The sequence below is a fragment of the Seriola aureovittata genome, chromosome 11 (assembly GCF_021018895.1).
Source record: "Seriola aureovittata isolate HTS-2021-v1 ecotype China chromosome 11, ASM2101889v1, whole genome shotgun sequence".
Taxonomy (NCBI): Eukaryota; Metazoa; Chordata; class Actinopteri; order Carangiformes; family Carangidae; genus Seriola; species Seriola aureovittata.
Window position 1 is genome coordinate 5703773 of NC_079374.1, and position 12380 is coordinate 5716152.

The window sequence follows — 12380 nt, forward strand, 5'->3', positions numbered from 1 at the left end:
TGTCGGCGTTTCATCAGTTTGTCAGAGTGATGCGGCCCCCCCAGGAGGCTGACGGGAGGGGGGGGCAGGTAATCGATTCAGGACAGGGGGGCATGAAAAAGCCACCAGCGGAGAGCAGTGGATTATGACCCTGTGTAGCTGTCTCAGTGTTAATGTGTGTGTGTGAGTGCTGGACTGTGACCCCTTCACTAACAGCATTTAGGGAGGCTAACAGGTCTACAGGAGAGCCCTTTCAGCATGTCACGCTCCAACTGGGAGGAATGCGGGAGAAACGCTGCTGCCTCCTCACTGTCTTCATACAGTGGCTATTTTGTGTGGTGTGTGTGTGTGTTTGGTAAGTGTGCAGTGCTGTGTGTGTCTTTGAGTGAGTACACATAAACACACAGATAGCAGATTATCATCCTATTGAAAATTCCCCGCACATGCACTAAAAAGAAAAAATCTTTCCTGTCTGCACATTTTCTTTTGTATCGACTCCCACGTAAAACTCAGATAATTATAGTTAAAGGAAAAATCCATACAGAATACATATTATTATTTATTCCCATATAAATGAATGCAGGCCGCTGTGTCCTCAAGGTGGATATTGGAGCATTAAAGTTGAACTGACTATGTCATCAAGTGACTTTAACATTCAGTTTATTTATAGCGCAGCATTACCCCAAGGAGTCTCTGCACAGATTACAGAATAAATAAAAACATCCGACACACACCATGGCTACACAAACACATGAATCATAGAATATAATGATTAATGCTGATAACAGAGACAATTAAAATACAGTTAAAGCGAGGGGTTAATAGTCATTAGGTAGAAGGTTATTCAGCCAGTTAAAACAGGGGTTCTGAGCCTACATTTGATAATGTGAGAGCACCTCCGTCTCATTCAAAAGGAAGGGAGTGCGGTAAGCAAAGGCTCGATCCTGTAGGAACAGTTAGATATCCAGCACCGACAAGAGTGTAACGCCGGGAACACACTGCCTGTGTGGCAGCTGCGTCGCAGAACTGCTGTGTGTTCACACTGGTTGCATCTCTGCTGTGTTACTGCTACTGCCAGCTCTGTCTTTCTATTTAGACTTTGCAGGCTACTCGAATGTTGGATTTCTCTTCATTATAAATTGATTTCTGATTCATTTTTTGACAGAAAATGTCACTTAAGTGCCACTATCTCCACATGCAGGTACTAAAATGATTAAAAAATATACAGTATTTCTGTTTCTTTATGTCTAATATTCAGATTCAGCCTAAACATAGACAACTATAGTGAAAGGTGTGAATTTTATGTAATGTTGCTGGTATGATGATAACAACAGCAGGTCTTTTCTCTGTCTATTTTTGCTGTGGGCTGCGCGCATCTCACGTGAAGAATAGGCGAGGCGAAGAATCTCTAGATCATGTGACACAGCCGTGAGGCATGAAATGCACATGTGACGCAGCCAGTGTGTCGACTCTAGCCCCTTAACATGGTTGCTGAAAATAAATCCAAGGCATTCTGCATCTGCCACGCACCCAGTGTGCTCCTGCCTCCTGTTCATAGTGTGTGATGAGCGTTTATCCCAGTTTAAGTAAAATTGTACACTTGGGAGGTCACTTTATCACCAAAGCCTGTGTGATGTGGGGCCTTTATGAGGAGGGCCCCGTCAGCTAATGTGTGAATTCTATTTTATGGTAGCTTTTCCCTTTGAGTGTATAGCTGTAATTTACCGACATTCACAGACCTGAACACATCACTGTATCTGTCAGCTGGTTAACTTACTGTCTGTCTCACAGGCTGCTGTACCATCGTTGGGACAGAAGCGCGTCTCCACCTTCCTGCGTCCGATCTGCAGCTCGTGGGGATCAGACAGGTGCGCTCGGCACATGTAGCGCATCCTCTGCTCCTGACGAGCTCCGCCCTGCGTAACATTGACGGGCATCCAAGGTGTCCAAGGTGTGTTCCTCTTCACCTCTGGACACGCCTCCAGGTTACAGGCCTTGTATTCCTGGAAGTAAAAGGTGGCGGAAGTCCATTCATTATTGAAATACGTTTTATATCAATCTTCAAATGTCAGTAATTTCATCCCAATCTCTGAGTCTTTTAAGATGGCAAACAAAGGTGTCTCCTGTACTGTGTATGTACTGTGTGCACAGTGATACTGAAATATTGACACTGAAATTAAAATGTTCCCTGTTTTCGGCTGAAAACTGAGCTGCAGGTGGTCCCCAGAGATTGTCAATCATTGCACAGGGCCGAAAAACATTCTGCATTTTCTGCATAAAAAAATGAAATGTGACATTTTGTTTTGACATTAAGGATTTCATTGACATTTAACAGACATTTTCTGTAAACAACAGGCTAAATGTGAACATCCACTCACTGTACTTACTCAAGCTGAGCCATTCAAGGTCAGGGGAGAAAATTGAAAATGTGTCTGTATTTATCTCCACTGTCATCATCACCCGCTCACCTCTATAATGATTTTGGCCTCACTTCATTAAAGTATCATTGTTGAGCCTCCAACACACAGGAATGAAAATTTTCTACAGCAACAGCACGTCTCTGTTCAGAAAAAAATTTAATTTATCCTTTCACAAATGTCTGCTTTGAAGAGGGAATTTGCATTTGATCTACGAGTTCTGTCACAGAGGCAGGGAGACGGATTCTGCTGAGGCTGACAAATGTTCTTCTGCGTCTTTGTTTGTAAAATCGATGTCGAATTTGTGTGTGTATAGTATATTTCCTACCAGTGCACATCCCGGGCAGCTGTTGCCATTCTCACAAGTACGGACCCTGGAGTGGACACCACCCCCGCACTCGGTGCTGCACTTGGTCCACGATCCCCATGGAGACCAGAAGATGGGCTGAGGACAGGACACCCCTTCATTGCAGAACCTGTGGCGGTGGTGGGAGAGCAGGTGGGGGAGTTTAAGAGGATTGATCGATAGAGTCTGACTTGCCAAAACAAACAAAACCTTCGTCATAGCGATCAGTGGAAGTTATTTGTATTTATTATAGTTTTGGAAGGCACTGATGTCCCACTGATGGTGGCAGATATGAAAACATTAAAAGGCTTATTTTGGCTCTGTTTTGTTGTTTATATAAAACCTGTTGGGACATCCTGTGAGACTTTCTTTGACAAGCCCCAAAAGACACAAACACAGTTCTGGTATCTAGTGAGTAAAGACGGGATAAATCTAATCTCTCTGGCTCGTACCGTAGCACTCATAATATGACTGTGGCATTTATCAATTTCAGCATGTTTGCTTACTTTATTAGTACAGGTGCTGTCAGCAGGAAATGATATTAGAAGATGATGTCATTAATTGATTGGAAAGAAGCATTTTTATAATTTCACCCTCACCTCTCGTCCCTGCTCGGCCCCACGCACACACGGCCGCCGTGCCGGGGTGAAGGGTTGTTACAGGAGCGCTGCCGCAGCTCGAAGCCCGTGCCACAGGTTGTGCTGCACTGTCCCCATGACGACCAGGGCGTCCAGCCTCCGTTTCTATGGCAACAGACATATGGAAAAGTATTAACAACCTATTTCATGGTGGTTCAAAAACCTGCATAATTATTTACCAGTGCTTTTAGTATAACTCTTTAACATGGTGTTTTCTAATGCTCAGGGTAGAAAAAAAAAAGCTTTTTAGTTTTGTCTAATTATTGGTCTGATTCTGAGCTTCTGGAAACAAAAATGCAAACACACACAGTGAGCACATTTGACTGGGAAACATTCATTCAATTTGCTTAAGTGCTTTGTTCCTGGGTAGTACTCCTCATGATTTAATTGCCACTTTCTGCAAAAGCACAATTCAATTTCGACACCAAGGATTAAATCTGGCACAGCTATCCAGTGGGATGAAAGTGCCTAATCTTTTTCTCTCTGCTCTGCTCTCTTTAACACTGATTGGCCAATTCCTCTGCATACAGAGGTGGTGAGAGGAGTCACAGGGAGAACCAGGATGTCACCTGCTAGGTGAATCTCTAATAAGATTCACCTTCATGATCTATCTCATGTTCGGTCAGAGCGCAAAAAGCGGCCTGAGGTGGATGCTTCAAAATCAGTCAGGACATTGCTGCTATAATAATAGAGTTTAAGTTCCTATATTGTATAAAGTGAGAATTCCATGTCTTTTTTGATTATAAAGCAGGACTAGGTTTTATATTAATACTGTGAAGGTATCAAAGTACTTAGTCCAGAGAGAAATGCACACAGCCTGTATTGAGAAACTGAGCCTTAAAACGAGCCGACAGGACGTCTGTAACTTTGTGATGTCACAACAAAGCAGTCACTGCTCTCGCCATGCCCAAAGCCCGCCCACCTGGATCCACCATCCAACCTTGCAGGATTTGGTTTACCTCAAATCTGTTATATTTTTTTTATTCAATTACTCAGAAAACAGTCAGCCAATCAGAAGAGAGGCTCAGACTCTCTCTTCTGATTGGCTCAATGACCAAAGAGAAGCCTGAGAGATGAGATGTAAAAATACAATGAGATGGTTTTGGTTCTTAAAACCACAAATGTATCTTCTTATGGAACAACTCTTCTGATTCATTTTTGACACAGGAAACATGTAAAATATTGGACCTTTAAGAAGAGTGTGTCTGATCCTGGACTGGACTCATCTGCAAAATGACAAGCTTGATGTGCTGAATCACAGTAATCACTTGTAATAGTTTCCATTTGACAATGTCCAGTAGACTCAGCCAAAAAACATTATAGGATCACACCATCTTTTTATTTATGATATACTCTAGATCATATTATTCATCAGTATATTTGCTATCATATATTATTTTTGAGGTTATGCCGCAGACCCACAGCATCAGTTTGGTTTTTGGCAGGGCATGTTTGCACATTAGTAAAGTACCTTTCTAATATGGAGAAATGTTCTACGTAACGCAAAGAAATCCATTAGACAAACGGTTAAAATACAATGAAGAGAGAAATAAAATCAAATAAAGTGGAATAAAATTAAATAAACTACAAAAAATAACAGACAAGGAATGGAGTCTAAGTCCGTTTACACTGCAGTAATCAGATGCCAAAATTAAATAAAGGAAACGTGCAGAGAAGAGAAATGAATAAAACTGCAAAGTAGCTAAAAGCAGCTTCACTGCAGTTTTGGTTCTTACTCAGGATAGTACAGACTGACAGTCCTAAAGGTCTAAGGGACCTACAGGGTTTATATTCTTCAAGCCTATCAGAAAAGTGCTTTGCCCACAGGCTGCTGAGTAATTTAAAAACCAGCAACAGCTGTAGAATCTATCCTGAAGCTAACTGGGAGCCAGTGTAAAGATTAAAGAACAGAATTTAATGTGCTTTGTTCTCCCGGTTCTTGTAGGAACTCTGGCATTTCTGAATGTGCTGCAGTTTTCTAATTGTAATTATAAGAAGACAGGACAAGAGACTGTGGCGATAATTCATCCTGTTGGGGATGAATGAATGAATGAATTTCTCCAATTCCTGTCTGAGTATAATCCTTTTAGTTCTTGATTCTTGTTTTACATGATAAAGGGCAGATTTAGATGCTGCCTCGATGTGAGATCTGAGTGGATTAAAACACCCGAGATTTCTGACTTGGTCTTTTCACCTTATACTTCTTCTTCTTCCTTGTTAGAAAACAGGGATTTCTTTGTCTTTTTTCAACTGACTGAAAACATCTTTCCAACTAGTAATATAATATATAACACCGTGTAATTATCTGTTATACTGTAGTCATTGTAATATTACTTCTTAAGACCTTTACTTTATAATAACCTTTAAATCAATTATCATTAAGTAGTAAAGTATTATCATATTAATACATTTAAAATGAAAATTCAAGATTACATTCATTATTATAAAGTGATTTTATCATCATCATCATCATCATCACCACCACATCTTTTTCTTTCCCGACCTGGAGCAGTTGGCGACTTCGATGGTGGGGCCCTCACAGTTTTTGCCCCCACATCGAGGGGTGGGGCTGTCACAAGACCTGGAGCGACACAAACAGGAGCTCACGCCATCCACACCGTCATCGTTGTTGCAGGGTTGCCATGGCGCCCAGGGTCCGAAGCCACCATTGGTGGTCTGGTTCCGCAGCTGGACAACAAACGTCAGTCGTGATGAGAGAAGGGTTCGGTTAACAGACATCAGTCTGAGTTAGTCAACCATACAACACGTGTGTGTCAGTGACCACAGTGACTATATTGTATAAGTAGTGTCAGAGTGCAGGACTTTCCCTTCAAAGATGGAGAGAGAGAGTTTTCAGGGGATTATACAGGAATAGATTTACTGCAATTCACTTCAGTCAAATTCAGTCCAGTTGATCTAATTCATCTAATCTAATTTATTTCACTTCAGTTCAATTCACTTTCCTTTCTTCCTCTACTGCTTCAATATCCAGTCCTGTCTGGTACAACAGACTGAGAAGTCATTAGTCATGGACGAAGCCAACCGCTGTGATATGTGAAAGATGACACCGAGGCAGCCCCACCAGGACAGACATGAGGCCGTGTCAGCCTTTCTTTACAGTAAGCGCTGCAGTGACGTCATCACTCTTACCGGACAAACGGTGATGTTCTGCTTCCACTGGCTCATGTTGGAGCTGTCCTCTAGCGTGGTGCATCTGCGCTGCCTGAAGTCCCAGCCGCAGTAGGGGTCCCTCGCCTCCAAGCACAGCCTGCAGGGGACAGGAGGGAGGAAGAGTGTGTTGTCAGCAAAATGAGGACTTTAATTGTTAAACAAAGACAGTGCACATTAATAAACATTACAGTGAATGTACCAGAGTTAAACAGAAAGTATTTTACATCTGCGTTCCCTGGACAGATGTGACATAAACAAAAAAATTTAAATGAAACAAAATAAAGTTAATATGTTTAAAGAGCAACTTTATAACCACGCCCCCCTCAATTATGCAAAATATATATAATAATAATATATCATATGAAATATAGTAAATTCAAATGCAGTCCATGCAAGAGTTGGGTATGTTTATACAGATGGAGTTTATTTCTGTTTTACATGTGTTGGACTGAACGTGATGTACTCTTGTACAAATCAACATAATTGATTTTTTTTTTTTTTTTGCAGATTTCACATTCACTAAAATGTTCTCTGCAAAAACCAAAGAACTGCTGCAGTAAACACTGTCGACTGGGACCTGAATGAGTTGATGGTAAAATTAGAGATTTTGGATTCCATGTTTTAAAAGTTAAAAAAAAAATATATATATATATATAAATACAAAAATAAAAAATAAAAAATACAGTGAAATTGTAGTAGGAGAAGAAGTTAATTAAATAAAGACAGCGTGAAAAGTCCAGTGTTTAAACACCAAGGCACCACTGTGACCAAGCCTCTCACACAAACACTATACATGGTACATCACCCAAACAGAGATTAAATATTTGTAAGCTCCACCAGTAAAACAGAGGCTTAATGACAGCTAATTAAATCTAAAGCTGTTAATGATGAGGCTAAGCCACCAGAGCTGATCTTGATGCCTCAGGAAAACAGGATAAAAGGCATCTGAATAACTCCTCTCTCCTCTCAAAGACTCCCCTCCACTTTCTGCCTCCCTTCCTTTCTTTCCTTCATATCCCCCCTTTTGTCCTTCTCTTTCTTCATCTATCCTCCCTCTCCCTCTCGACTCCTTCGTCACATCGCTGTAGCTCCCTTTCCTCTGCTCTCTCCATTCAGCTGAAAGGAGAGATTCTTGTTGTTGCTGTATTTTCTTTTTTTTTTTTTTTCTTTGCTGGCACAGAACATCGTGGTTTATTTGAAGAGCCCTGCAGTGTTTTAGCCTGGAGGTTGAAGAATCTCCGAGTGTTGATACAGCTCTCTGTGCCAGGTCTGGGGCTCCATGGTGAACCCGGGGTCGGCTTACATCCAACAGACCTAACTGCTTCGCCAGCACATCAGAGGTGACCCCACAAAGAGAGAGCGTGAGCAAGCGCAGGAGGAGAGAGCGAGAGAGGGAGAGGGAGAGGGAGAGGGAGAGGGAGAGAGAGAGAGAGAGAGAGAGAGAGAGAGAGAGAGAGAGAGAGAGAGAGAGAGGTCGTGTTCTTTGGTGATCTGTGGCACAGACAGAACAGGAAGACTTCCTCCAAGAGCGTGATGTATTCACCGCTAACCTTCTTGTGTGTCATTTTAATTAAGTGACACTATTACAGCGACGCTGGATGCAATCTCCAATACGGATGAAACAATAATCATAATGAGGTTGGCCACAAATTCACAGTTCAGTGAACCTAATGGCCCATTTGAAAGGGCATAGGGAGGAGCGTGTTGCCATTTTGGCTCAAGGTCGACCATATTGTATCTGTGATAGCTTTGATGTGTGGCTTTGCGTCGTCATCATAGCTGGAGAATTCTCATTTGGCTTTCTGATTACTAACACACTCACCTCCAACACACACACACACACACCATTACAGGGATCAGCTAAGCGGAACAATTAATAAGTGCGTCTTTCAAGGATGGAATAAATAATGTTTTATGAAAGGAAGAGATGGGAGAGATTTGAGGCCTAATTAGCTCTGGATAAAGTGTGCCGCGAGGCAGACAGGGAGACTTCTGACCTAAGGGAAAGACACATTTAGTCTTGGATTCACCCTGTTTGCATTAAGTCAGAGGAAAACGCTGGACAAAATATGAAAAAAGGACGACTACGGCTCAACTGAGTTCATGCTCTAAGCTCTTAAGACCAGAAAAAATGTTATCAGCTTGAAAGAAATGCTGACAAATTGATAGCAGTGGAGGTGAGGATAGGGGTCAATGCTGGAGGAAAACTATATTAACACATCTGCAGGCACATGTGTGGTGTGTGCTGACATGAACACACACACACACACCTAAAACACAAGGTATGCAAGTTGTCCCAAATCCATATGGCCAAAAGTATATGAATAGATACATATACAAACACACATACTCCAAAAGTATGTATACTTTTGTGTACTTTATGTCTGGAGCTACTTTTTGTGGTTTTTCTTAGTTTGGGTAAGTCCCCTTAGTTCCAGTTATGAAAACTGCTACAGCATATAATTCCTGTTTCCACATGATAGTGCCGCCCTGCACAAAACCAGGTCCATGAACACATGGTTTTCCCAGTTTGGTGTGGAAGAACTTGACTGGCCTGCATAGTGTCCTGACCTCAACCCCATCCTTACCATAGACTGTAAATAAAGATGGACGTAGCTTCAGTGACGTCAACCGTAGGTTTCCAAAGAGCGGTTTTGAAGCTCAGAGCAGGCTGCTCCGCTGTCGCCATCTTGCCAGTACCTGACTGTGCCGAACTCCTGGCTAATCCAATAATGGGCAAAGTGTGGCGAGCATACACTCACCCACCTGTTACTCAAAGTGGTATGCCCTCAATTATGCAAAGCCCTAAGCCTTGATAAAAAATTAAACGCGTGAGTTAAATAAAAATTCGCCCCCCGTTCAGTTGTCATGAAGAAGGAAACTAGCTATAGAGACCGTTTTGTACCAGGTTGTAAACATGTTTATTTCTGCTGTAAAGTTGGACATTCTCACATGGGAATCTATGGGGATTGACTCACTTTTCGAGCCCGCCTCAAGTGGTCATTCGCAGAAGTGCAGTTTTTGGTACTTCTGTGCTGGCTTCATTTTTCAGCCTTGGAGGTTGCTGCTTGGTTAATACCCATGGTTTTAGAAGGAGCTGTTCAATTACATACAAGTGCAATGTCCAAATACTTTTGGCTGTGTAATTCTAATCAAGTCTTGAGTATGTATAGTTGGGTGTTTACACTGGACGACACCAAAAATGACTCCATTATCTAGTGGTAGTAGCAGTAGCGTAGTTATAGTTAGATTTACACATACTGCATCGTTTTCTGCACAACAGTAAAGGACAATGATTTCTTCTACACTTATAGCAAAAGAAGTATTTTGTAACATATATAGCATACATAGTATATTATACTAGTATAATGTGGGATTAGGGCACAGAGCACACGATTGCAGTCTCAGAATTTCGTCCAATCATTTCCTTCACTAGGGGCCATTTAATAAACAATAATTTACTATGACAGAGAGAAAAGGGGGCGTACTGAGGCGTTAAGCTCTCACTCTGACCTTTCTGCAGCTGCATTAAACATCAGCCAAATACTCTCCATGCCTTCTTTTCCTGACCGCTCAGTTTTTTTAAAACAAGACCCCTGTAAAAGTCAATTAGGAGCACTGTGTGTGGAGTCGGGGCCGTGTAATGGGAATAGAAAAGCTAATTTCTCTAACAGGCAGTGCATTGGGATGTCAGCCGGGACAGTCTGGCTGAGTCTGCAGATACACTGGAATCTGAGTCATCTCTACTGTATGAGATTGTGTGTGTGTGTGTGTGTGTGTGTGAAAGAGAGAGTGTGTAAATAATCAAGTGTGTTTTCTGAATGTCCGTCCATTTGTGTACACCGGAAGGGCGTGTCTTTGCACTCTGGTTTTGCCGCCATGTGTGAGAGCATCTCTTTGACGAGTCTGCAGGGCACCGGCTGATATTTAATTCAGCAGTGTGCGTGCCCAGTGGCACACTATATCAAAACAGAGAAGCCATGGAACATGGCCTGTTAAATGTTAAACAGACTGAGCGGCAAAACCCACCAGCCCATATAACAATATGTCTGGACAATTGGCATCGGAAGATAAATCTGCAGGATTCTCTCGGTGGGGGTATAATTGACATTTTAAATCGTTTGCGAATGCTGTAAAAACCAGCGTCTCCTTTTATTACAGACCCTTTAACAACTAGACATAAAAACAATAGTTCACCTCATCTTTAATGGCAGGCCATCAGTGTATAATTGCAAATATGATCACCAGAACTGATAAATTATGGATTGGAATCATTATTAGCTATAGCACTGACACTCTGGGAATACGTTAGCAAAGGCTGTCTGGAGGGTCTGACTTGGTTAAACATATGTCTGCATATGCCTGCCTCTCTCCGTCTCTCCACACAAGCTATGTCTTTTTTTTTTTTTGCAACCACTCTCAGGAGACCACCGCTGACAGGCTCTTGCTCCTCATCCTCTCTCCAGGGGAGAGAGCTCGTCCCTGGGATTTTTTTTTCCCCACTGTGCTGGGCTGAGCTGGCCATTTAGGAAGTCTGCTCATGATGAATCAGAAATGCAGAGAACTCCTGCTAGCATTCAGCGCTAATACATCCAATTAGGCCCAGTTGGAGCCAGGCTGAAGAGTGATGGTGCGGGGTCCAAAATAAAAAAGTGAGATGGCTGTCTGCCCAAAAACGCCTGCTGTCCTCCATGTACAATTTCAGCCCCTGATGAATAAAAAGGAGCTGCATCATCACAGAGAAACAATGGGGAGGCCGAGACAGGCTACAAGACAGAGCAAGAGACAGAGGACGAGAAAATATAAATATACTAGAGGAGAAGGTGATCGACGTCAGAAAGATGGCTGAAATAGAGAGAGGAAGAGGTCAAAGAAACTGAGATAGTACAGAGATGGACAATGCAGATGTGGACAGAGATAACGCAGGACAAGAAAACAAAAAGCAATTCAGTATCTGAATCCTTTTAAATCCATTATCTGTACTGGCTTATCCTATCCCACGTCCTCGAGAGGTGGATTACAAGGATGGACAGGTCACCATTCCTGCTGACATTTATAGACTACAGCCACCTACAGGTAATTCAGAGTCACTAATTAACCTTCACGTCTTTGGATCCAGACACAGTGAGATCGTGCAAACTCCAGACAGCGCTACCCACTGCACCTCCTTCTGAAAGCCTTTATCAAACCTCATTGGGTAATCCTTCAACATTTGTAACCAGCAACTGATTTTAAGAACCTAAACCCAAAGATTCAGTTGAGATCTGTAGTTCTTCTATTGGTTGAAAAGACAGAAGCACCACAGTGCACCAAAGTACCAGCCTAATCAGTGTTCACAACCTGCTCAGTCCAACCTAAAAATGAAGCGTGCAGCGAAAGATCTGAAATCCTGACTAACTGTATCTGACACACTGAGATAACAGGTGTAGCCTACTGACTTGGCAGACTTTATATTTAACAAGCTACCTGCTCTAGATACCAGAGTTTCTGATTCAGAACTATTAAAACGATCAGGTTCAATTATTAATTTGATATAGATGAAAATTTAAATTGAAGATTCCAGCAACTGAAACTGACATGATGCAATCATCGGGATTATTTCTCTAGATAAGACTCACTGCTCCTTTTGTCTTGTTGAATTTATCTTGTGAGAACACGATAAAGAAAAAGTGTCTTTAGGGACGCTGGGAGCTCCGCGGAGTTGTTTTACAGAGTGGTAATTCTTTCTTTTACAAACTATCTTTGGTCAAATAGAGACACCAGCGTGCACCAGTCATTTCAACCAATCAATGCCTGTTAAAAATTAAAAACACAATCTGGATGTTTTGT

The 12380-nt window shown here is 42.0% G+C and overlaps 1 protein-coding gene across 6 annotated transcripts in view; it reads right to left on the reverse strand.

Annotated features, from left to right (window-relative positions):
• The window catches only part of sema5ba (sema domain, seven thrombospondin repeats (type 1 and type 1-like), transmembrane domain (TM) and short cytoplasmic domain, (semaphorin) 5Ba), a 174211-nt gene that overhangs the window by 17955 nt on the left and 143876 nt on the right, over positions 1 to 12380 (reverse strand). For all 6 annotated transcript variants that reach the window (XM_056388964.1, XM_056388965.1, XM_056388963.1 and 3 more), the window contains 5 exons: positions 6531 to 6648; positions 5884 to 6068; positions 3342 to 3485; positions 2725 to 2872; positions 1757 to 1982 (listed from right to left, as the gene is read on the reverse strand). In XM_056388964.1, the coding sequence (XP_056244939.1) occupies positions 1757 to 1982; positions 2725 to 2872; positions 3342 to 3485; positions 5884 to 6068; positions 6531 to 6648 (821 nt within the window). The remainder of the gene's footprint in view (positions 1 to 1756; positions 1983 to 2724; positions 2873 to 3341; positions 3486 to 5883; positions 6069 to 6530; positions 6649 to 12380) is intronic.